General features: G+C 44.2%; 1 protein-coding gene across 2 annotated transcripts in view; it reads left to right on the top strand.

Annotated features, from left to right (window-relative positions):
- CNTN5 (contactin 5) overlaps positions 1–26,732 on the top strand; it is a 3,039,905-nt gene that overhangs the window by 2,823,819 nt on the left and 189,354 nt on the right. For both annotated transcript variants that reach the window (XM_086935289.1, XM_086935290.1), the window contains 2 exons: positions 12,815–12,885; positions 18,896–19,130. In XM_086935289.1, the coding sequence (XP_086791415.1) occupies positions 12,815–12,885; positions 18,896–19,130 (306 nt within the window). The remainder of the gene's footprint in view (positions 1–12,814; positions 12,886–18,895; positions 19,131–26,732) is intronic.

The following is a 26,732-nucleotide window of genomic DNA, read 5'->3' as shown; positions in this document are numbered from 1 at the left end:
GGAGGGTATCTCGATAGATAATCGCGATACCCCCTCCTCTCTGAGCTGGTCTATCCTTTCTTGAGATTAGGTATCCGAATCGGAGGGTGTTTGAAACATCAGGGTTGCTCTCAGGCGTCAGCCATGTTTCCGTCATAAAGAGGCAATCCAAAATCCCCTTCAGTTATTAGGTCAAAAATATTCAGTGAGTGTTTACACATTGATCTTACATTACTGAGCCCGCCTCGCAGGACTTTTGATTGGCTATTTCCCTGGGTATCTATGTGTGGCCCGAAACTTTCCCTACATCTCTTACAGCTCCAGGGTCCTATCCAGTTGGCCATGTCAAGTGGTTGTGTACATATGTTTGGGCCGGAATTAAGTCCATGTAGCAAATCCCTTGTATATTGTATAATTGGACCAGGGGACATGGCCCCATGGCGCGGATGGGCGCCGACGGGCTTACCTTTGGCGCACCTTCGGTGTGCCGCCGGTGAGCCCGCGCAGGCGTTCGCTGCACGTTGTGAGGGGCATAACTAATTTATGCTCTCCGTTTGATGGAAGAGATTTCAGAGGGCTAGAGCGCTGACCTGGAGTGCGTGCGCACCGGAAGACTACTCCCTTCCGGTGTGTTGGGGTGAATGCCGTCCTCCCTCCACTACAATCCAGCCTAGTGTCAGTGGTGGAACGGGGAGGCGGCAATAGGTAAGAATTAAAAATGTGCAAAGTAAAGTCATGATTTTCAAGTGCAGAGTTTCAATTTAAAATACAATCCAATTTAGCAGTTTTAACAACGCAGCAGCAGCGCTACAGCGTGCAGAGTCTTCTTGCGCTATTCGAATCTAGCGCGGGAAAAGAATACGTTCCTTTTATACAATTTTGGAGGGCTAGAGCGCCGACCTGGAGTGCGTGCGCACCGGAAGTCTACTCACTTCCGGTGTGTTGGGCTGAATGCCGTCTTCCCTCCACTACAATCCAGCCTAGTGTCGGTGGTGGAACGGGGAGGCGGCAATAGGTAAGAATTAAAAACGTGCAAAGTATAATTAAACATAGTTATACATGAGTGTTTCAGCCCATCTCATGTGCAGAAAACTCGGTGTGTTAAGGTTAACAATGGAAGACAGAATACAATCCTACCTGGCCAATATTAAGGACAGTTGTCAAAGATATTTATCAATCTGATGTAGACTAAATATGGTATTTCATATTTTTACTTTCCCATGTCAAATGACTGGTTAGGAGTCTATTCAAGAGATATTTCATTTTCTGTTGTTTTGTCAATACTTAGACGTGCTCAGATATGTATGTATCATACCAGCTTAAAAAAAATAAAAAAAAATTGGACATGGTATGGCAGCACTGATATTTTTGCAAAATCTGTAAACAGAGGAGGGGTGTGCTTGTGTAGCCTTCTGCATTAAACAGCCTATTATTAATAGAAAGAGTTGAATGGCCAGTTTTAGAAGGTGTTATATGTTGTTTATGGTTACATGAATTTACCAATTTTGATTGTGTGGTAATATTTTGATAGCGATGTTATGAAATGCTGAAATTTAGTTGTACTTTTATGATTTTAAGACAAAATCAAATAAAGTTTATATTGATTGATTGATTGCTGTATTTTAATAAGAGAGAGGTTCACAATGTACATAATGTGGAATAGGATATCTATTAAGTTTTGAAATTGTGTTGGCCATCCTATCAACTCTTAGTCAGTGTTTTTGTGTTGCCAGTGTTAATAGTGCCCTAAAAACATTGTAGTTCTTTTAACCGTGGACTTGCTGAATCATAGTTTGATGTCTCAGCTGAGCTCACTGAGTTTGTGTGTACCACCAAATAACCAAAAATAGGAAAAGCTATTTTAGGATTTGCCTAATTGATTCTCTCTAATCAGTTAGTATTTGAGACTGTCCATAATGATATGTTAACATTTCTATTGATCAGGTCCTCAGCGACCAATTATGGACTGCCTTCTATAGTTCTATAGAACCAAGGAATAGATGACTTTTCTTTTTTGGTTATAATGAACTGCTGAGTTAATGCACACATTTTACAACGTTAATAGGAAAATTTCTCACTGTACCACAACACTTGACAATTCTGTGAGTTAATCTGTACTCCGGTACAAAAGGGGGTGGTAATGGACGGAGCATCTGAACCAATCAAACACTCAAACCCAGTCAAAAGATCTGGGTTTAATCCATCACCGTTCTTTAGCCCACTCTGCCACCCCAGTTCAGACATGGCTATATGCAAATCAGTCTGACCCTGTGCCTCATGGGAACAGTCCAGCCCGAACTGCCAAGCCATGCCTTCCCTGGACTGTAAACAAGCTTCCGAGGACCGGTTTCTGGTATTCCAGCCGTCTTCAGCCCGGCTTGCTTGAATCCAGTGGCAAAGTGAGCAAGGGACTCACGTCTGAGCATACCCTGCCACACTTATGGCGGCCCAAAGCGGTACAAAAGGGGGTGGTAATGGACGGAGCATCTGAACCAATCAAACACTCACACCCAGTCAAAAGATCTGGGTTTAATCCATCACCGTTCTTTAGCCCACTCTGCCACCCCAGTTCAGACATGGCTATATGCAAATCAGTCTGACCCTGTGCCTCATGGGAACAGTCCAACCCGAACTGCCAAGCCATGCCTTCCCTGGACCGGAAACAAGCTTCCGAGGACCGGTTTCTGGCATTCCAGCCGTCTTCAGCCCGGCTTGCTTGAATCCAGTGGCAAAGTGAGCAAGGGACTCACGTCTGAGCATACCCTGCCACACTTATGGCGGCCAAAAGCGGTACAAAAGGGGGTGGTAATGGACGGAGCATCTGAACCAATCAAACACTCACACCCAGTCAAAAGATCTGGGTTTAATCCATCACCGTTCTTTAGCCCCCATAAGTGTGGCAGGGTATACTCAGCCGTGAGTCCCTTGCTCACTTTGCTACTGGATTCAAGCAAGCCGGGCTGAAGACGGCTGGAATGCCAGAAACCGGTCCTCTGAAGCTTGTTTCCGGTCCAGGGAAGACATGGCTCGGCAGTTCGGGCTGGACTGTTCCCATGAGGCACAGGGTCAGACTGATTTGCATACAGCCATGTCTGAACTGGGGTGGCAGAGTGGGCTAAAGAACGGTGATGGATTAAACCCAGATCTTTTGACTGGGTCCGAGTGTTTGATTGATTCAGATGCTCCGTCCATCACCACCCCCTTTTGTACCGCTTTTGGCCGCCATAAGTGTGGCAGGGTATACTCAGACGTGATTCCCTTGCTCACTTTGCCACTGGATTCAAGCAAGCCGGGCTGAAGACGGCTGGAATGCCAGAAACCGGTCCTCGGAAGCTTGTTTCCGGTCCAGGGAAGACATGGCTTGGCAGTTTGGGCTGGACTGTTCCCATGAGGCACAGGGTCGGACTGATTTGCATACAGCCATGTCTGAACTGGGGTGGCAGAGTGGGGTAAAGAACGGTGATGGATTAAACCCAGATCCTTTGACTAGGTGCGAGTGTTCGATTGATTCAGATGCTCCGTCCATCACCACCCCCTTTTGTACCGCTTAATCTGTACTCCGACACATCATTTGAGGCCAAAATGTCATGTAGCCAAGTGGAAAACCTTTTCAATGCCTATTAAATTAGTGCCCTCACTTTGATGTTAGCAAGGGTCAATGTGTGGCAAATAATGCTGATTTCAAGAATTCATTGTGGGGGCTAGAAGAAATGGACATAGTGCATAGCGGCTCCTGACTTGTTAACTATGATGGATACAATTTAAAATGGTCTGTCTAGCTTTTATATGTTGCAAAGAGTTGTGACTAGATATTTACAAAGTGATTGTTCATTTCTAAACATAGTGATATTGCTTAGGCTTCAGATCATCAATTCTACCCATAGGTGTCAGTTGACCACAAGAGTGGTAGTGCCTCTTCCTGTAGTTGGCCACAATTTAAATTGACATGTCTTTATGGCTCTGGAAATCGACCATGTTTACAGCTTTGAGAAAAAATCATTTAAATAGCTATTGTTTCAGAATCCCAGTCCTGTACTTGCCGAAATTCACAAAGAGTCTGAAACTCACCGTGCAGCACTTTCATGGAAAGCTTTTTCTCACTCCTCGAGCCCCATATCAAGTCCACCATATTAGTATTTTTTTTTAAAGTGTATGTACAAAAAAACTCACGTTTTTTTTTTTTTTTAGAAACAACACAGATCAGCACAATTAATGATTTTTAATTTGATATAAACAATAGCTTGTTCATTATCCTCTTCAAGAACAACCTGCTGCATGCGGCTGGATAAGTGATTAAAAATTCATAAGGCACCCCTACTGTCCTTGTATCTATTAGCATTGAATCTATAATTTTCTGTACCAACCACGCTCTAATAAGCAATTATTAAGAGCTACTTTTGCAGAGAGTTTGCTGAAAAAATAACCATATCACTGGACACTTTTTATTGTGCTCCCTAGAGTATTTTTTTTTTTTACAGTGTTTCTATTTGCTAATTGCATTGACACTATTGATGCACAATAGGCCTTACGTCAATATGTTTTGGTCACATCATTGCTCTATCCTGGTTCTCCGTGATGGTGAAAGTGGGTCTTGTATTGAGGTTCTAATTCAACACACTCTGGTAAAGTTGCCCGAGTCACAATAAATTTCACCTCTGTCAGTGGTTAATTTGTAATTAACCACTGTAAAATAATCAGTGCCAGGGCTCTCTTCAGTTAGCAGCGAGCACCAGCCTATTTCTCCTGTTAGCACCGCCTAAAACAGTACCAACTACTAACTACAAAACCACCTACTTCAGAGCTGGGGAACCAGGTTCTAGTCTCAGCATTGGCACACCAGCCTGTGATTTTAGGCAAATCATTTAATCCCTCCGTAAATGAATGTGTCCTTGGCTGATGCTCATGAAAAGTGCCAGTGTTGAGGATTAAGTGCCAGTGCTGAGCACCGAAAACCACTGGCTAAAATTAAACATTGACCTCCTGTCCACTGCACTGCACAACCACTGTTTTTAGAAAAAAAAACGCCAAATTATGCATGGTGCATCAAAATGATTGTAATGAATGTACTCGAATTAGTTTTTTTCGTTATTGTGCTTTTTGAAACTTCAGGTATTCAAAAGCACAAAGGCTAAACATTCAAACGTGTTTGTGATTCAGAAGCTTTTAGGGTACTGTAGTGTCCTGCTGGGTACGTTCTAGTGTTCAGCCTAGTGCTGTACCCACAATTAACACCCACTGATCACAGACATCACTGGTCATGTGACCCTGATAATAAAAGTGGCTGGACGCACGTGCTCTGGGCCAGTTCCAGTACCCTAGCCACTGTGTGTGCATGCATTATTTCTCAGGTATGTGGGTCTAGCGCCCACCACTTTACAGTGGTGACGAGCGGGTCGATCCTCGCGTGTACAATGTCAGTAGTCCTCCAGTTAGTCATGGGGAAAGTATTGCCTGTGCCTAAAGCATCCGACCGCATGCTGGCACTGCTGCAAACCCTGCCGTACTGACCGGCCCAGCAGTGAGAGATACGTGGAAGGTGGTGGAGTGCCAAAGCCTGCAGCAGGCTCAAGTCACCCGCCCACTGCTGACCCTCACCACAAGAGGTGGACTCCCTCCTGCACCTACCACACCTGCGTGGAGCGAGGAGACTGTTCCCATTTACCCGCAGCAGAAAAAGGGAGACAGCACCAGTCTTATCACCGAGACATGAGCAGTGCAGTGGCCGAGGGGACACCTGCGAGCAGCCTGCTGGGTCCCCGCCTGCAGAGGAGAGGAGCGTGGAACTGCAGCTGCATCCACAGTGAGTGGCACTTCCCCTGCGGCAACAGGGGTAGTGCCCACATGATAGGACACAACCCGCAGCACTGGAGAGACTGTTGAGGCCGGTGAAGCAAGACGTCCGTAGCACCACAGGTTGTCGGTTTACTGCACCATGCTAGTGCCATGCAAGTGACTGCAAGTAAAGTGGCCAGCGGCAGTCAACTGAAGAAATGAGCCTGTAAGGCACCACAGCCTAGCACAAGTACAGTCACGCACACTGATGGCTGCGGTGCAAGTGTGCCACCTCACCCAACACTAGTCACATACAGCACTCACTGGATGCAAGACAGCCCGGTACCTGCCTGGAAGTCAAGCTGCGGACGCTGAATGTCACCGGCATGAGTTGAAAGGGTACCGGGCCGGAGTGGAATGGTGGGTGAAGTGGCACCTAGCAGCTGACAAGTAACTGGCACAAGTGCACTGCATGCGGCACCCAGCGAAGAAGCATACGCCCTTCCACACCAACATTGTGACACCCACAGCGCCTGCTGCATTGGCGACATAACTGCACTTACTCAAAAAGCATCCTCTGCATCTTGTCGGGATGAGAACAGTGTAGCAGACTGGCTGCCAGGAGAGAAGCACAGCACCCAGCCCGCAGTAGATGGAAGACCCTTCACCTTTGGTGTGTGCCCTGTCTGCAGCTCTAGGTCCTGCCTGGCTTGTGAGTAGACAGGGACAGTCGCGGGAGAAGGAGAAGAATTCCCCTGCAGCAGCCCAGCCGGTGGCCGGCCTGCAAAGTATGGAAAGTGGTTGCAGTGCCACCTAGTGGCACCCCCCACACTGCACCACATTAAAAAAACAAGCACCTGCATTGTGTGCCCATCAACATATTTAGCCTCCCCTCTCAGAAAGTGAGAGCTGCAAGGCCCGCAGTTTAGGAAAGCTGCTGAGGCCTGAGAGCATAGGTGGCAGCTAGCAGACAGTTGCTGTCAGACCAGGAGGAGCAAACTAGTTTCGGATGCCACGAAGCACTGACAGCATCCCATTCCACAGTGAGTATGGGGGAGAGAAGCCTCTGGAACACTTACACATGCCCAGTGAGGACACAGAACAAGCCCCAACTACAATCAGAAAATGAGCAGAAGAGATGGAACACTGCTCCCAGGCACCACAGTAAGAGGCTTTAAACTCCGCAAGGTGCCCCAAGGAGTCCAAAGCTATCCAACCTAGGAAGCCGCCTAGAATCTAGTACTGCCAAGAGCCACCAGACAGCAAAGCCTTAAGGCCACAAGCCCAATAAAGGCGCAGGGTAACGTGTTCTGCATGCCCAGTCCCCAGTGGCTGTCCGTGGCCGCCGCAAGCAAGGACACCTGTCACCGGGCTGCTTGGCAATAATGGCATCCCAGCTAGCGAGTGCACCTGGCAAGAAATAACAGCAAGTGGACACAAAGCCTTCCTGTCCCCTTCCTACCAAGATAATTGCCTAAAGCAAGATATCGCCACCTGTGGCCCAGGTGTAAAAATATAATTGTCCTCATTACCCTGGTGCATCACCAGAAACACCGAGGGAGCATTGCACCATCAGAGTGGATGCAAACACCAGAAACATCTGGAGAGCAACAAGACATTCCTGGAGCGGTCAGAGGCTAGCCATTCAGAAACTTTCACCCAAGTCCCGATGGCCAGAGCACACAGACCCTGAGACACCACCCTTTGCAGTTGCATGAGCGACTTTGCTGTGGTCTTGTTGGCAGTTCCTCAGTGACGTCTTTACACAGCCTACGAGAGGCCCCGCACAGTCCACACAGTCCTGTGGCAGCCCGGCAGAAAGGGCCTCAAGGAGACTCCTGTGAGCTGGGAGTTCAGGCAGGCAAGGCAAGTCTGAAGCTGCTCTGCCTGCGGGCAGTGGGAAGCATCATCGCCTTCAAAGAAAGCCCTCATCCACCATGGACCCAGTCTTTGCAGGTTTGCTGTCCATCGGTGTCTGGGTGTTTACAAGAAGTTCTCCGTTTACAAGAAGTTCACCGTTCTTCACCACCGCCCCAGATGCACCCTGTTGAACTATGGAAATAGTCTCCAACATCGCGAGACCAGGCCGGTCTGAACTACACCGCCGAGGTGGACTAAAGCATCCTGGCTGTACGGTCCAGTGATCCAGTACTACCCAGCAGATGGCCTGAAGATATTACATTGGTGCTGTGTATTGTTTTCCCCATAGGTTGGACTTTTGTTTGTTTCCAATAAAGTCTGGGAGGGGTGTAGTGTCCTGCTGGACACATTCTAGTGTTCAGCCTTGTGCTGTATCCACACAACACCCGCCATCACAAGCGTCACCAGTCCAGTGACCCTGATTATAAAAAGGGCCAGGCGCATGTGACCTGAACAAGTTCCAGTACCCTAGCCACTGTGTGTGCGTGCATTATTTCGTAGATATGTGGGCCTAGCACCCACCACTTAACAGGTACTTCACAAATGCGAGTGCACATTAAAGAGACATGATCGAGAAACAAGCAAGCAAGATCAAGAATCAGAACTGCATTTGAAGAAATGCATGTGCCTTTGTGGCATTTTATTTAAAGTAAGAGCACTAATCTTGAAACAGACATGTGTATTCAAAAACCATATATTATATTGAGGGACAATGAATCCTGTATAAACGGCTCTCAAGGGCACATTCAAGAGCTGTATTTTTTCAAGCAAAAAAGGTGTGATTGAAAATGCATTTACCCCTTTGGAATACGCTGTTGTTGAAGGCACATTCAACAATGGCTGTTTTCAGTTTTATGATTCTCAAAAATGTGCTCTCTAGAATTAAGAAAACTGCATGTTGTAGGTTTAGTAAAGAGTACATTATTTTTGTGAGTTCCGGATTTTCCTGCAAGGGGCTTTTTGTGTGCAGGACCAAGAAAACCTTTGTACACAGAGAAGTTGTGCCCCTTGACTTTTCCTTCACCTCCTAATTCTGCTCCCTGTCCACAACCACCAGACTAAGGAATTTCCTTTCCCCTAGCCCATCTCTTAAATGTATGTATGACAACTTACATGAGAATGTTGATGTTCATGTGCTTAACAGAGTCATTCTGCACCCTCACAGCAGAGAATTACAAAATCAGACTTAAAATAAATGTTATAGAAATTTGTTGTAAATGATAAAGACTAGTTGAAGAAATAAATTGATAGTATAAAAGGTAATAGGTGCACAAAATTACGTTTGCAATGAAATATATCCCAAGGGTCATTGGAAATGGCCTACAATAAACAGTAGACAATGCACTTTTATTGTGTGCAGGACCACTTTCGAGCAGTGATTATAAAGTATGTATAGATTGCACCACAGCATTTGAAAGGCACACATGCATTAAAGCACAAGTATAACATTTTTGTAACAGGCATAGGCATAAATATGTTTCCCTGTAGGATGATGAATTGCGAAGCCCCATTACTGAAGGTCAAAAACTGTTTCCACAAACAGAAAGTTTAAAAGTAATGCCATAGCTGTACCGGCTGCAACTACTTAATACATAATTTAATCAGCGGGTGCAACTGGCAATGGGGGGTGAGCTTTAGATTTCCCAACAATCGTGCTGGCACATAATGTTAAAATATATTATACTACGAGCAAGGTGCACTTAAGGGGCAGTGGAAAGGTAGAGGAATGCGGATTGGGAGGGGTACATAATGAGAGAAAACATATTATTTGTGAAATAACCAACATTTTTAAAGTCTTTCCATACAGAAAGAGGGACAGAGTGTGTCTGTGTACTTTTTTGTCTGTGTGTGTGTGTGTATAAAATCCTGGTGAAATCTGACGGTCACCTCACCATACCGGACTGAAAACACCTGTACCCAACTATTTATCACAAAAACATTTATTAGGAGGGCGTGACACCCCTGACACCCCCCTGAAGCCACACCCCTGGTCGCCTGCTAGAGAGGCTCTCTGTTTACTCCCAGGGATCCAGCTTTCATGCCACCAAATAAAGCAGCACACAATTATCTAAGTTTTGCTAGTAGGACACAGAAAGTCTCCAAAGCCATTTGTAACAGGTAGGGGGTTTAGAGTGCACAGCAGAATGGGGAATCGCCTCCTGTGCATGCATTATGCCACATACTAAAGAGCACTAGCTACACTCCAGAGAGCCAAACGAAAATACACGTGCTCCAGAAAACTTCTGGAAATCGGACTTCTCATATTTGTTGAGAAATTAACGTAACATACGAGCTGGTTGCGATTGAAGAACATCTGACATGGTTCCATCATCCCGATGAGATTCTAGTACCCAACTGAACGGATGGACTCAGAATGATCTAGATCAGTTTTTCCTAAACTGTGAGTGGCATCCCACTTGTGAGTTTTGGTGGGTAGTGAAAGTTCAAGTGGTAAATAAAGATTCCTTAAGTTCTGTATTTATCTTGTCACATTTGCTGCTTTAGGGACAGAGGTCAAATCTCAGGCTGTCTTCTGACAATGTGCTGCTTATTTTCTTTTAACATGGAAATTGGTGTTCATAAACTCCTCTCACTTTGCTGTCAAAGAAAGAAAATGAAAGTGAATAATGTGACAATCTGCTGTAGAATGTCATTTTTTATAACACACAACAAAATGTAAATACCAGTGAAGTAAATGTACACATTCAGCAGTTTGGAAAGCAAAAATAAAGCAATTTTTTTGTAATTGTGAAGTGTAATGGAAACAAAGAATTTAACGATCAAAAATATCAAGACCCTTTTCTTGGTGGTGCACTAATGATACATTTTCTCTGAAAGAGAGGCCTACACATTATCATTTGTGTACAATATACCTTTATAGTTTTATCTGTTATGTTATGTTATGTTATGTTACTGAGATTTTTAAAGCGCTCTGTTACCCTGGGGTGTCCTGGCGCTGTACGCTGCCATCCAATAGAGAAGCTGTGACTGTTTGACAGGAGACAAATTACGTGAATAGCCAGGGTTTTTATTCCTTCCTAAAAAGGGAGAAGCTCCGTTGAGTTTCTAAGAAGGAGGGGAAGGCTGTTCCATGCCTTAAAGGCACAGTAACGGAAACTCCTGCCACCCCAGCTAGATTTATTATAGCGGGGAAGAATGACTTGTTTGGCTTGCATGGAGCGTAAAGCTCTTCCTGGAACATACCACTTTATTGATTGCTTCAGGAAGTCAGGGCCAATGCCATCGAGGGCTTTAAAGACTATACACATGGCCTTATACTGGATCCGTAGTTCAAGAGGGAGCCAGTGAAGAGTTCTAAGACCTGCCCTCACCGAGACGAACTTGGGTGCGCCTATGAGCATCCGGGCTGCCGCATTCTGCACAATCTGGAGTCTGACCAACTGTCTCTAATGGATGTTAATATAGAGACAGTTACAGTAATCCAGCCGTGAGAGAATGAGCGCGGTTACTGATGTTTTCAGGCTGTCTTCCGGGAGGAGAAATGTGATTTTATGCAGGATTCTAAGAATAAAAAAGCAGGAAGAAACCCCCTTGCTAATATGGTCACCGTAGACAAGTTTAGAATCCAGGGTCACTCCAAGATTTTTCGCCCTTTCTACCGGGACTGAGGGCGCCCCCATTCTTTTTGGCCACCAATCAGGATTCCAAAGGTTGGCAGTGTTCCCAAATAGGATGACCTCAGTTTTACCTGCATTAAGTTTAAGGCAGTTTGATGCCATCCATACTGAGATCACCTGCATTCAACGCCTGCATACATTAATGACATTTTAAACCAGTCTCAGCCTCAGACCCTCTTTGAATTGGCAACACAATTTGTGTGTCGTTGGCGTAGGGAGTTAACCGGAAACCAAAGGATCTGATCAAAGCTGCCAGAGGGGCAACATATACATTAAACAATGTAGGGCTGAGAAAAGAACCCTGCGGAACTCCACAGGGGAGAGAAAAGGGCTTAAAGCTGTCTCTGCCAAGATCCACAGTTTGTGGTCTGCTGGCCAGAAAGGATTTCAGGAGGTCCCACGCCCTGCCTTGGGCTCCGACCGCAGATAGACGGTCCATCAAAACTTTATGATGAACCGTATCTGTAAAAGTATATGTCTGTGCAAATGTAGTTACCATTTCATTTCAATAGAAAATGTACTGTCTGTAAATACCTGTGCTAGCACACAATTATTTTAGTCGCCTACCTAATGTACATCAAAGCTAGGTAGGTCGTGAAAGTTTGTCATGCTAAAAAGTGGGTTGTCGTTCTAAAACTTTTGAGAGGTGCTGGTATGGGAGGACCTCAAGACTCTGAAGCAGCTAAAAAGGGGATACGTAGCGCAATACAAATTTCCCGATAAAAACATAACTACCATTAATTCATAACCTCACTCAACAGTCAGTGCTATTAAGCACTTGGAGTATAAGCCACACTCCTGTATCAGACTTGTGTTGTGAGAGGTAATTACCATGGTAAACTTTGTTTATTTCCTTGGCTACAGTAGCAGTAGAGCACTGTTCATACAATGGTATAAGATTTGTGGGAGTCCAACCTCATGATATTAAAGCCATTTATTGTATTTGTTAGAAAGGCAATTGCACATATAGTACAATACTATCGTAGTAGTCCAAGCCCAACTATTTCCAAAATGCATTATTAAAGTTGCAGAAATAATAATTCTTGATAAAATCCTACCAGTGTGAGAATCTGGCTGGAATAAAACCCGTTCCAGGGTGGAAAGGAAAATGGGACACTCACAAACGTCAAAGGGGTACAGAATTCTTCATAGGGAAAAATATTTTTATCTTGGTGAAAGAACACCGAGAATAGAACACAATATATCAATGCACAAGAGGATTTGCTTTACCACATTGCAGAATTTCCTGCATAAGATTCTTCTAAACAAAAGGGAAGTCACATGAAAATAATAGAAACATACCTGTAAAACAGCAACAAATGTAGCTTTCCAGGCACACTTTCTAAAGGTTTTGTGAATGAGAAAAAGTTGCAAATATGAACCAAAGCAGAAGAGTAACTGTGTGTATCCAAATTTATGATCATTTTGTGTTTTGTAATATTATTCTTCTGATATGAAGTGGAAAATATTAGAACTGCTGACCTTTATTTGCTTTCTTTACACAGTGCCAAAGACTGCTCCAGCAAATGTCAGTGGTGGTAGTGGAAGAAGAAATGAGTTAGTAATAACCTGGGAGGTAAGGAATCCTTTTTGACTTCATTGAGGTTTGCTTATTAAAGAAAGGCTCAACAATTCTACCCTTCACTCCCCTCTTTTGGTCCTGTGTGTGTGTGTGTGTGTTTGTGCATGAGGGTGTGTTAAGAAGTTTTGTGTTGGTGAATTCTTAGTTTGTAACCCTGCATGACAATTTTGATAGCTATGTTGTCTAACTCACATTTTAAACGGTTGATACCAGTGTAGATAATGCTTTTCATTACAGGCATCTTTATAAGTTATGTTTATATATATATTTTAAATTATATAACATTGCCACCCTCAGGTTTATAGGCATTTACCAACGTCGGCATGTAGGGTAGATATGAGCATAGAAAGAAGTGAAGATGACAGTCTTTCATGTATGCATTCTGTGCCCTGGAGACTTTCTGCAAAATACTTAGCAGTGCTGTAGCATAGGCACCATGCAAGCTAATGCACAGCAGGAAAATGTGGACAGCTGCACTCCCAGTGGATAGTAAAAGATACTTGAAGTTTGTCAGACTACTAGGCCTGGTGTCACCACACCTACTGCACTTAAGAAAGCTATGTGCCTGATAGTGTCTGTGCTCCTGGCATCATGCACATTCGCTCACAACCTTTGCAGAGGTGAACGCATGTCTAAACGGGATGAAGCAACCAATGAGCATTGGAAACTAGGATTTCTCTCATCCCATGAATCTTATTGAAAGAAGCTTAAATGTAAACAGGTAAAATAAAAACTGCAAAGGTACTGAGATGTATTGACTGTCCTATACCATTAAAGAGCCATCAAGAGGACACTGTAAAAGTGAAATAACATAAGGGAGACACATGTACAATCAGAAATGTAAAGTGTCACTTATTTAAATAAAACGAAAACATTGTAGACTACATAAAGTAGTACTCATGTTGTACTCTTTCACTTTCTCATACACACCTAGGCAAATTAGTCTCACAAAATTGAAAATGAGAATATTCAGGGAATATTCATAAACAATTCGTACAATCAATCAACCAGGGCATTGTAAGTGTGCTACTCACCCGTGAGTGTCTCAAAGCGATGGGGGGGAGGGGTCCGCAGAACTGTTTAGCCGAAAAGCCAGATCTTGAGGGTTTTCCTGAAGGTGTTCAGGGAGGGGTCATGTCTGGTGTCTGCCGGTAGCTTGTTCCAGGTCTTGGCTGCAATTTGAGAGAAGGATCTTCCGCTTGCTCTGTCTCTGTGGATGCCCCTTGTTTCAGCCAGTACGAGGTTGGAAGATCAGAGCTTTCCTTTGGGTACTTGGAAGTTGATGCTGTCGTTGAGGTATTTGGGTCCGCTGTTGTTTAGGCATTTGTAGGCATGAGTGAGAATTTTGAAAGTGACTCTTTTCTCCATGGGGAGCCAGTAGAGAATTCATAGGTGTTGGCTGATGTGTTCGTGTCGGGGGATGCTGAGGACGAGTCTGGAGGCGGTGTTCTGTATTGTCTGGAGTTTGCGGAGTAGGGACTTGTTGATGCCGGTGTAGAGTGTGTTTCCATAATCCAGTCTGCTGGTGATGAGTGCGTGGAAGACTGTCTTCCTTGAATCAAGGGAGATCTACTTTAAGGTCTTGTGGAGGATGCGGAGGGTGTTGAAGCAGCTGGAGGTGACAGCGTTGACCTGAGAATTCATGGTGAGTGTTAAGTAGAGTATGATGCCCAGGTTCTTGGCGTGGTCTGAGGGGGTAGGTGGGCTTCAGAGGGTGGTTGGCCACCAGGTGCTGTCCCATGCAGAAGGGGTCGTACCGAGGACGAGGACTTCTGTCTTCTCAGCGTTGAGCTTCAGGCAGATGTTTGTCATCCAGACTGCAAAGTCTTACATTCCTTTCTGGAATTTGAGTTTGGTGGGGGTGGGGTCTTTGGTGAGGGAGAGGTTGAGCTGGGTGTCATCGGCTTAGGATACGATGTTGAGGCTGTGTTATCGGATGATGGCTGTGAGGGGGGCCATGTAGATGTTGAAGAGAGTGGGACTCAGTGATAAATCCTATGGTTCATCGCATGTGATTTTCGTGGGGTCAGAGAGGAAGGGTGGGAGTCTGATCTTTTGGCTTCTCCTGGTGCAGAATGATTGGATCCAGTCCAGGGCTGTTCCTTGTATGCCTGCGTTGTGTAGTCTGGCGACTAGTGTGCGGTGGAAGACAGTGTTGAAGGCCGCTGATAGGTCGAGTAGGATGAGGAGTGGCCGTGGTCCAGGAGGGTGCAGATGTTGTCTGTGGCAGCGAGTAGGGCGGTCACTGTGCTGTGGTTGCTTTGGAATCCGGATTGACACGGGTCGAGGACGGCGTTCCCTTCAATGAATCATGTCAGTTTCCTGTTGACTGTTTTCTCTGCAACTTTGGCTGTGAAGGGGAGGACTGAGATGGGCCGATAGTTCTTGAGGTCAATGGGGTCAGCTGTTGGTTTCTTGAGCAGGGGTCTGACTTATGCGCGCTTCCAGTCATCTGGGAAGGTGCCTGTTTTGAAGGTGGTGTTGATGGTGCGTTGTAGTTCGGGTGCGATGTCGGCCGCGGCTCTGTGGTAGATGTGAGGCAGGGGTTGGTGGGGCCCCTGAGTGGATGCTTTTCATGGTTGAGGCAGTGTCTTTGCCATGATCGGCGTCCAGTTGGAGATGGTGGGCTGTCTGGTGTTTCTGGGGGGCGGGGGGCGTCTGAGGTGCCTGGTGGATGGTCGATGAAGTTGTCATAGAGGGTTTTGATCTTGAGGTGGAAATAGGTTCCAAGCTTGTCGCAGAGGTCTTGGGATGGAGTGATGTCTGTGGCTTCGCTGCATGGGTTGCTAAATTGTTGAATGGCACTGAAAAGTTCCTTAAGAGTTGGTGGAGTTGGCCAGGATTTTGTTGTGGATGAAGTTCCTCTTGGTGGCTCTGATCTGGTTGTGGTAGTCCATCATGGCATCCTTGTAGGTAGTGTGGTTTTCGGTTGTCTTGGTGTTTCTCCAGTTCTTCTCCAGGCATCTGCAGGTGCGTCTGGCTTCTTGGAGAGCAGTGGTGAACCAGGCAGCTTTCCTGGGGCGATGTCTGTTGGGGTTGTGTAGTCGTCTGTGCAGTTGGAGATCCAAGTGTGGTGTTCTCTGGCTACTATGTTTGCGTCATTTGCATCGGGTGCCCAAGTGTGGTGGTCTTGGGTGAGGGTGGAGTCTAGTTGCTCGTCGGTAACCTTGCTTCAGTTCCTATGTGGTGGGACTGGGTTGGGTGCCTTGAGTTTGTTGATGGCGAAGTGCACGCAGTGGTGGCCAGTCCATGGCGGCTGCATTGTGTGACTGAATTAGATGCTGTTTCTTGCCGCGAAAATGGGGTCGAGGGTGTGTCCTGCTCTGTGGGTTGGTGTTTTGAAGAGTTGTTTAAGTCGGATGCTGGCGAGGTAGTCACGAAGGATAGTGGAGTTGGGGTCGCTGGGGTTGTCGAGGTGGAATTTCAGATCTCCATTGAGTATATCGTTTTTTGAGGTGATGGCGTGGGGTGCGATGAAGTCTGTGATGGTGGTGGCGAAGGGTGTTTGGGGGCTCGGGGGGTCTGTAGATGAGGGTTCTTCGGAGTGTGCCTTTGGGGGTGGTCTGGATCTGGAAGTGCATGTGTTCGGCGGAGGGGAAGGTTTTGCTGGAGGTGGTGAGGTGGAGGGTGCTCTTGTGGGTGATGGTGAGGCTCCCTCCTGGGTGGTTGGAATGGTCTTTACTCTGGATCTTGTATCCGTCTGTGATGGCGGTGCTGATGTTGGGGGTGGAGGATGCGTTGGTCCAGGTCTCTGTGAAGAAGGCAATGTCGGGCAACAGAGTCGAGTAGATTCCAGATTTCCCTGGCGTGTTTGTATACAGAGCGTTCGTTGAGGAGGATGCATTTAAGGGTGTTTTTATTTATTTGATGGAAATCTATGTGTGTTAACATGATTTTAAGGGGCAATGTTTTGTTTGACCTAAGGGCAAAGTAAAGGTTCCTTATTAATGAACCTTGTCCTTTTTAAGAGCATATTTTACATTTTCTTTCGGATGGCCTGGATTATGTGTTTATTTCTCAAGATCTTGGTATTTTAAAAAGAGCCTTGTTTATTTGTACAATTTCTCATGATGCATAAAACTGGCCCCAATGACAAATTTTCATTTATGTTTCTCACATGGCAGTTTGAAAAATGAAGCCTTTTGTGTGTTGGTTTAGCATATAAATTCAAAGACCAAGAAGCACAATCGAAATATGTCAAAGTTGATAGATAATTTTTAATCAGGGCAGTAAATATGGAGCCACTCATGAAAAGAGTTGGGACGTGATTCTGTTGTCCATAAAGAAGATGTCATCTAGAAATCATACCAAATGCTGTATACAGGACTAGAAAAGATGACTTGATCCATTACCATTTGTCCTCAAAGTATGTCATTAAAAGACTCCTCTCTAGAGTAAAAAACACCCATGACTACTTCCTTTTTTGTAAATAAAATGTTTATGAAAATTGTGGTGGGGCAATTTTGTCAACATTTGCCATGAATGTCTGTTCGGATTTCTGTTGTTTGGCTTTTCCTATGTAGACAGTCCTTAAAGTCTAAAAGCTTTACCTGTGACAGTAAAATGGCATTCTTTGAATCAAAAGTGGTCTCTTCCACCTTGTTAATACACTCTTCCACCTTGTTAATCCACTGCATTGAGTTTCATATTATAGCCGGTATGTATGCTACTAAGGGTTCTAACAAATAACCAATATATTGTAATACCGGTTCTAAAATGGAATCAAAGCCTGAAATGAATGGCCTACCGGGCAGAGAGTTCTGATTCTTAAATCCTATCTACTTTTGGGAGGACATTGATGACTGGGATGATCCTAAAGTTTTTCTTGCTCAGGCACTCAAACTCTTTTTGGCTAACTCAACCATTTTTTCTATGCCTTGTTCATGATCCCATTTATTTGGCCATGGATTTCAGTTGCATGCTTTATTGCCACAAATGATGTTTCCTTGAGTCAACTTATCCAGTTCAGGTAATAGCACCTCATTGTCCTATGCTTTGCAGTTCAAGGCACAGCCTTCCAGTTCTGTAGGTGCTTATTTCTTTAGCTCAATGTCAACATGCAATTTTTTGCAGTTTTTACCCATGTCGTGAAACCTTTCCCATTTTTGCAGTCTATCTTTTTGGAAAGCTAAAATGTGACGCGGATTAAAAAGGGTGACTTGGGGAAATGTTTTTTGCCTTAATCGAACCAGAATACTTTATATTCACAAATTCCATTTGACATGTTCAAAACTTACACCATATGCTTTTACAAATTAATCAAATTGGCTTTAGGAACATCACTGGGAAAATACCATGCATTTCCTAAAAATTAACATTTGGAAGAGGTGGTACAAGGTATTGATTGGTACTGAAGATCATGTTGGCATTTATCATATGGCTCCTCCTTCGAGTCTAATTGTCAATGTTTTTTTTAGAATTGCTTCATTATTATTGTTATTAATTGGTACATAATGCTTAAAGTTATTTTAAGTATAACAAATGATCCGAATAGCAATCCATGGCTTAATATCATGAATTTTGCCTAAAAGATGCTTATCATAGCTTACTTGCTATGCTATTGAAAATCTATTAAAATATACTACATAAGCACTGATAGACATGTTGTGAACCCTTTTAATGAGAATGTTAAAAATTCAACTTAACTAGCCAAATTCTAATGACTGTATCCAAACAATTTAAAAAAAAAGGTACGTTGAGAAGTCGGCGATTGTCACTTTGCACCATAACAGATGACAACCCAGGTCACGTTGCACCACACAATTGTTATTTCATGGCAAAGTCTGGGTTATATTTAAAATGTATGTCTTTGTTTAACTCTTCTAGTTTTCAGTTGAGTACAGTTGGTCAATAATGTAATTTAACCTTTCCTTTCTAATGTATTTAATCACTCACCCTTGTTCTCTATACGTTTGTTGGTATTACATCTTTACATTATTGTTCTTGTTCAGAACCATGCAAGTTTGCTTACCATTTTTCTTGATATGTACCTTTTTATAAATAGCCAATATCCGAAGAGTTTCAGAATGGAGAAGGCTTTGGATACATTGTGGCTTTCAGACCAAATGGGACGAAAGGATGGAAAGAGAAAATGGTCACTTCTTCTGATGCATCTAAGTTTATCTACAAAGATGAAAGTGCACCCCCTCTTACTCCTTTTGAAGTGAAGGTTGGAGTCTACAATAATAAAGGAGATGGACCGTTCAGTCCTATTGTTGTCATCTGTTCCAATGAGGGAGGTACGTTTGCATAATAGTCTTTCAGTTTGTAGATAATATTACATTGTATTGTGGTATGGATTAACGTGTATGGGTAAAGTTCATCACCTGTTCTGTGGGTCTAGAGGTTCTGAGGTAGGTGGGTGCAATCAAATCAAGGTCAACATACCACCTGTATTCAGTAAGTAGGTGCAGGTTTTTCTCATGCAGAGCCAAGCCGTGCAATTCTATTTCAGAATATCCAGGAAAGAGTTGCCAACAACTCCCATACCATGAAGGCAAGTATGTATAAGTGTAGATTTATAATTCTTAACTCCACTTACATAAATATTGACAGTGTTTATCATCATGGTAGACATACGAATTCCTGTCCTGGTGGAGGGGGTAGGCACATCGCATTTTGTGTTGTTAGTTATCCGGTTCATCCTGCCTGCTAGCAAATTGCGAGGTGATGCTAAAGCACCTTCTCATTTTGAGATGTTCTCGGTTATTGCATACATTATCATCCCATTATCCCATCTAAAAACTCCAGATGCAGATGCCTTTTTTTCTCTCACCACGTTCACAAAGTTCACATGATGGTACAGGTGTACAGTTTGTCAACTGTGCTGTGAATATGGTGATTTTCATGACAAATTCTGGCATATTTTGTGGAAGAGTAACCTTGCAGAGAAGGAGTCTGCATACATTTGCCATTGTTTGATTACAATGCAAACGTTCTCACAATACTCTGATGATTATCTTACAGTGTGTAGAAACATCGTTTTGAAACTTCTGTTTGCACATTTTCACTGCTGTAAAACTACTTTGCTGTGCCCTTTATGTATATATGCCACTGAGAATAAATGATGCAAAATTATGATGTTGAACTATTTGAAATATGGTTTAACTGTATAAAATGAAGCAACATCGTTTTTACAAGTTTTAAGTTGCAGGTCCCTCTGATTTCTTCTAGTGTACATTCTCCCACTGCACACTTATCGTCCTCAATCCTCCTGTCTTATCCTTTCTGCTATATTTGCCTCCCTTATCTTTTTGTTCTTTTAGTTGGCCTCTTGTGTCCACTCCTTTTCTTTTTGGAACTTTCACACGTCACTCTAACAATAAGAAACTTGCTACAGCATTTTTTAACTATGATTGCCTTTATAAATTACTCTTTCATTCTTCGTCATCCACTTCTATTCTTTATTTTTTTATTACGTTTATGTTTGTGGATATTCATATTTGTTTTTCCCACTCAACTTTTATTTTGTAAAACGAGTAGCCAATCTAAAGAAAATATATATATTTATTGGACTTTACTCGAGGGGTGGCTAAAACAATGCACTCTCATCCACGTCTTCCTTAAGGACAACGGCTCTGCTCTCTCGTAATTCAGAGTCCCAAATATCTAATTAAACTTAATCTCATTAATCAAACCTTTTTACTATTTCTAAACCTCGAATATATGTTACCTTGCAATACTCTCAAAGTCGTTCTTCACATACTAAGTTCACACACATTTGGTTCTGGTGATAAAACACCTTTTCTGTTTTCCATGTGACAGAATCCAGGGTGAGATGTCTGTTTGGCAAGAAGCAATTAGTTCACTGTTTTCTAGATCATTCTTTCCTAATGTTCATGAAAAGTTTCCACACTACCAAGACATAAGTGTGTTCCTTCATCGCTCCCTCTCATAACTTGCTTAATGTGTGTCACCAGTACACTGACGAGAACATTAATTGACTGTTGGCCATCTACAGTACAAAAAGAAATATGTTAAAAACAAAATACCATTAGAAATGTATTAACATTTACACAGATAAATAAACAAAGTACTGAAATGGACAGGTATGCATGCCAAGGGAAAGATTGTAGATGCGTCTGAAGACCGGGTTGTATGGCCTTTTACATTTTCTCACACTGGTGGAATGGTTCTTTTACAGCACCTACCACTGTAGCTCCTTCAGTAGTGGGAAGACACACATGCTTGAGGGTGTTGGTTTTTGAGCTATAAATTGTCAATTTAGATTCATAAAAGTTATGTAGAATATATATTTTTTTTATTGTTTCATATCGCGCCTTTTCTGCAAATGATTGTTGGACTTTTTTCATTGCCCAGTACTTATCATTGGCCTTTGCAGGATGCAGTTAACATAAGTTATAGCTGCTGGCAACATATAAAATAGGGTGGGGCGAGTGAAGTGCCCTACCGCATCACAAAACACATTTACATTAAAGAATACAAAATAAAAGCACTCGCGTGCATTAAAATCACATTACAAGTAAAATAAATGGACTTGCCCGGGCTGCGTCCTCTGTGTCCTTGCAGCCCGTGGCTCCGACGAGCACCAGTGGAAGCAGAAACTTCCCTAACCAATCCAGACACTGCAGCACCTGGATTGGGTGGAGAGGGCTGGCTTCTTTAGATCCTTTAGGCCTATGCTTGGTCTCCACCCAGCTGTCTAAGACAGCTGGGTGGAATCCGGCAAAGTGCGCATGTCACCTTGGCCGGCTCAAGAGAGCCGGTCAAACCGATTTGCGCACTTTTTGCAGTGTCAAGCAAGCCACGCCACAAGTATTCGTTACAGCAGAGAACAAGACCCTCTTTGTTCTTGGCTCCTGGGCAGGCTGACGGCTGTGGCATGCTTTGTACATAATAAAATGACATTGCTGTAGCACGGAATCTGTGCTCAAAGAGCAGAGAAGATGTCTCCCTCTACAACGCATTATGCATTTTCTCAGTTACTATTACACAACTTCACAGCCCTACTTTTGGGATGTAAATTTCTTCATATCTAAATGAAAAGGTTGACATCCTTCATTAGCATATTCACATCACACATGATATAACCTTATTGCTGGGGGATTCAGAATGTTGTGCCTTTAACTATATTGCGTAGATCTTTCATAGCACCATCAACAAGCAAAAGTCACCAGCATCTACACATCTATAGGGTGAAAATGCTGCAAGGCTAACTCGTGTAGAAGAATCAGATTTGTCTAATCTTTGAAAATGTAAGTGATTCTCGTTTGGTGGAGAAAATGAAAAGGAGAGATGCCTGGAGAGCAACAACTCACAATGATAGCTTTCATCAAACTTGGTTAGTTGTGCAGCAAAAAGGGGCAAATACTTTCATGACAGCAGGATCATCAGGTCTGACGAGTGTAGCCATGGGACTTGTTGTGCCTTAGCGTGAGATGTGCAGAGTTTTGAGCTTATAGAATGTCTTCAGTACACACATATAGACATGTTTTCCCCAACCACTGTCCTGATTGAACTGAAGCGCTGTGTTCCTGCAATCACTGCTGCTGCCCTGGACCCAATCGAGCTGTGAGGACTTTATTTGAACTGAGAAGTGCTGTGGCAAGGGAGCGCTGTATTGGCGTGAAATCACAGCCGCCGCTTGGGACAGAAATGCGCTGAGAAGCACTGTGCTGTGACTGAAGCGCTGTAAGGTGAAGCGCTGTAAGTGCTTCGGGATACACGAGATAACCTGCCTTCAGCCATCATTAGCGCTTATCCATGAGGAAAGTGCCTTAAAATTGCCCCTAACTTTACAGCCATGGGCCCGAGTGAGAGTGCACCAAGATCACCCTTGAAATCACCACCAGCGGCCCGGGAGCCTCGGGAAGCCGTTGCTTTCACCGCTGATGTCAGGGAAGGAGCCGCGCTAGGATTTGCCCCAGCACGGGGTGTTGCCTGTCAACCGAGACTCCGGACGCGTCATCACCGACGAGAAGAGTGGAGGTGCATGCCCACCCGTGAAGGCTGGCTCTCCCTACCTACACCATCTCAAGAGCTCTGGTGTCCTGGGTAGCCCCTAGTGAGCGCGCTGGCCTCAGGAAATGGACAGCCTACAAGATGAGCTGCTGTGTGGGGGAAAGTGGGCCAGAGCGGGTTGAAGGCTGCCGTGACTGCCTCAGTTAATAGCGGACTGGGGGGACTGTTATACCTGGCCCCCAGGGACTTCCAAGTTTCAAAAAGCATCCAGGGCATTTACTTAGTTTGCAGGCTGATTGACTCTGCGCATGAGATTGTGGGCCGGGGACTGGCGGTATTTACTCACCAACCAGCCCCGTTGTCGGATCTAAGCCTTACTGTACTGTATCTAGTGGGAACCCAGACAGCTTCCAGCACTGTTTTGCCCTGAAGGACAAATACGGTCCCATCCAAAGTAGAAAATTCTTGTGAGTGTTGCTAGCAGTGCACAACTGACTGCGTTCTAGGAATGATCTTGCCCTGATATTGCTAACGGGCCTAGCCTAGCCTACTAGGAACTGAGTATCCACCTTGCCAAAAGACATTTGACTGACGCCTGCTGACTGCATATGGGGAATTCCTACTATGTTTGAACCTTGCACAATTTCCTGATAAGGATAACTTCACCTTATTTATATGCAACTGGATTTATCTGATTGTTGATCTTGCCTGGAAACTGGATTTACCTGATTTTGGATCTCGCACAATTTTAGATAAAGATTCTTTTTATTTTTATATAAAAACCGGTGTGGTGTTCCTTTTGTGCATGTTTTACTGTGTTACTATTGGTGTGTGTTGCACAAATACTTTACACATTGCCTCTGAAGTTAAGCCTTCCTGCTCTGCGCCAAGCTACCCTGTCGGAAGCAGTGGTCCCTACATGGACTAGGGTGCATACCCCGGCCAACTAGAGACCCCGGTTCTAACAGTCGACCACTATTTTATGATCGACTGCGTTCAATGCCGCCGATAAATCGAGTAAGAGAAGAGCCGCACAGCCACCCCTGTCCAAAATAGCTCTTACTTCCACTGTTGTTTTTATTAGGGCCATTTCCGTATGATGACCGCTTCTGACCGCAAACTGGCTAGTATTTAGCAGCTGGTTTTCCTGAATGGAAAGGGCAAGCTACTGATTCATAGCCTTTTCCATGATCTTTACTGATAAAAGAAGGCACGAAATAGGACGATAACTATTCAGGTATATTGGATTTAGATTATGCTCTCTTTATTAGAGGAAGTATAGAAGCTTTCTTCCAGTGCTTAGGAAAATATCCAGATCTAAACATGGAGTTGAATATGCTGGTGTGTGGCAATATTGTCCATAGCTAATTTTGTCACTGAAGGAGGGCATGGGTCCATAGGGGAAACGGCCTTAGCCACTTGGATTTGGGCTATTACTTGATTAACAGAGATGGCTGAAAACTCAAAAAATGTAGGATGTCTTAGATCAGCACCAGCCCCCTTGCCAATTTTTGTCCCTAGCCTCCTTTAAGGATGTTATATGGGGAAGGAGCTTCATGCCTTCAATGTAAAAGGTAAAAAACTTGAATGTGTCTGCTTGGACCATCATTACTTATCTGAAGGGGTCGCCACGATTTGTCAGGATTATGCTCTCAAAGTATTAAAATGTGCATTGCAGGACAACATCGTTTCCATGGTAGAAATCTTAGCTGAATCCACTAATACATCTATTAATGTAAGGGGTAAAATTGTGTGTTTTCTTCTAAATGCTACATCATTGGTTAAGCACCAATTAGAATTGCTGATATTGTGGAAAATCATCAGCTAGATATAGTATAGTCATGAAACCTGTGAAGATCAAGCCTCTGTCCTTGACCTGGTGACAGCAATTCACCTGAACTATACTATCTATCATGTGGATAGACCTCAGAAACGTGCCAGAGGATTAGCCATTTTTTGTACAGATTATATGCTAGCCATTTTCTGTCCAGCTTCAGTACTGGAATGTGACACATTTAATTTTCTTGTTGAACTTTCTAAAACTCAGTCTTTTGAAGGATTGTTAATTTATGGTCGCCAGAAATGCCTTTACAGAGACAATAGGTATGTTATTAGTAGATAGTCTATGCGCCAAAAATCTCATGGTCCTAAGTGATTTTAATTCCCTTCTGGAAGATTCCATTGATAAAGAGACAACGGGCTCTTTTGGAGACCATGTGTAGTTTTGGACTCTCCCAAAAAGTTGATGGCCATACACATTCAGCAGGCTACACACTGGATGTGGGGTTTACTAAACAATTCTCAAGCAGAAGTAATAGATTTGTTGGCTTTATGTTGGACATACCATCATGCAGTTATGTTTGACATCGACTTACAGAACAGTGCACTTTTTGATAAGGCCCCACAGTACTCACATAAGTTTTGCGCTGGGAACAGGATACAGGACGTTTACTTAAATAAACTTTAGTTGACCTGGAGCCTGACCAGGCAGAGAACTTAGAATTGGCCACTCTAAATTACTTTTGAAAGGTCTGACCTCACCATGCTGTTGATAAAAGATGGAGAAGAGGAGAGTGAACCTCTCCCTGACCACTTTGCTTCCAAGGAGAAAGATGAGTTTGTGGATGGAGTAATCCTTTACCCCCGCCTGACTCCTGAATAACTGAGGGATTGCCACCAATTGTTCGTGCAGTACTCCTCTCTGTTCTCCCTCATCCCTGGGACTACCCACCTTTGTACTCTTGATGTGGGCACAGGAGATAACCTTCATATCAAGAATAGGTTTAACAGGTTGTCTGATAAGGTGAGGGTCAGCCTTGAGGAAGCGGTTTCCAAAATGCTGGAGACGGGGATAATAGAGCCCTCCAGTAGCTCTGGTCCAGTCCTGTTGTTCTGGTACCAAAAGCTGCCCCACTGGGCACTACACCCGAACTCCGGTTCTGTGTGGATTGTGGAGAATACAGAAGCTTATCCCATCCCCCGTGCTGATGAGCATATTTACAGGTTAGGGGCTCTCAAGTACTTAAGTATCTTAGGTACATTTGATCTTACATAAGGGTACTGGCAAATTATCCTAACAGAAAGAGCCAAGGTGAGGTCGGCCTTCTCCACTCCAGAGGGCAACTATCAGTTTAGAGGGATGTCTGTTGGACTCAGAAATGCCCCAGCCATATTCCAGAGGTTGGTGAACCAGGCCATTGCTGGTATGGATGCTTTCAGTGCTGCCTATCTGGATGACATAGCTGTCTTCAGCAGCAATTGGAAGGACCACCTTTTTCACCTCCAGTAAGTGGCAACAGAATAGAACACCACACAGCATCATTAAAGGAATGATTAAGAGCTTTACCTTGAGATAAAACTACTTTCTTAACTGGGACAAGTGGGGAGATCAACAGGAGTGGCGCGAGCAAGCCAACAGAGCCAATGAAGCTGACAGAGCTGATTGAGGGATCAGCACAGGTGGTGCCGAGAGGAGGGTCGAAGCCCTTAGGAATCTGGCACAACAGAAACCATTACGGAACAGTAACAGAGAAGCGGAGAGGAGGCGGGAGTGGCAAAGAAGTGGGAAAAAATGTGAACTGAATGGAGCTGCTTAGAGACTGATTGCAAGGATCACAGCGAGCCCTCGCGGAGTGAGAGCCTTGACCCAGTAAAAGAGGCCCAGCTAGGTCTGGGTGTGGCTTGCGGGTGGCCAGAAGGCTCCCACTCAGTTCTCTGCACCCAGGTCCTACACCTGTCCTGCTTAGTGATGATCGCCACCCCTTCCTAAGGTCCTTGGCTCCCCGGCTCACTTATTCACTGACAATAGGCAACTCAGAGGTGGTCGGCCAGTTAGACAGACCCAGGGCTATACGGGTGAGAAACACACAACCACAACCCGGTGACAATAATCTGTTTCATCATCTATACTCAGTATTTCC

Source organism: Lissotriton vulgaris, chromosome 8 (assembly GCF_964263255.1).
Source record: "Lissotriton vulgaris chromosome 8, aLisVul1.2, whole genome shotgun sequence".
NCBI classification, from domain to species: Eukaryota; Metazoa; Chordata; class Amphibia; order Caudata; family Salamandridae; genus Lissotriton; species Lissotriton vulgaris.
The sequence above is the reverse complement of the archived record's forward strand: the minus strand, read 5'-3'. Positions and strand labels throughout refer to the sequence as shown.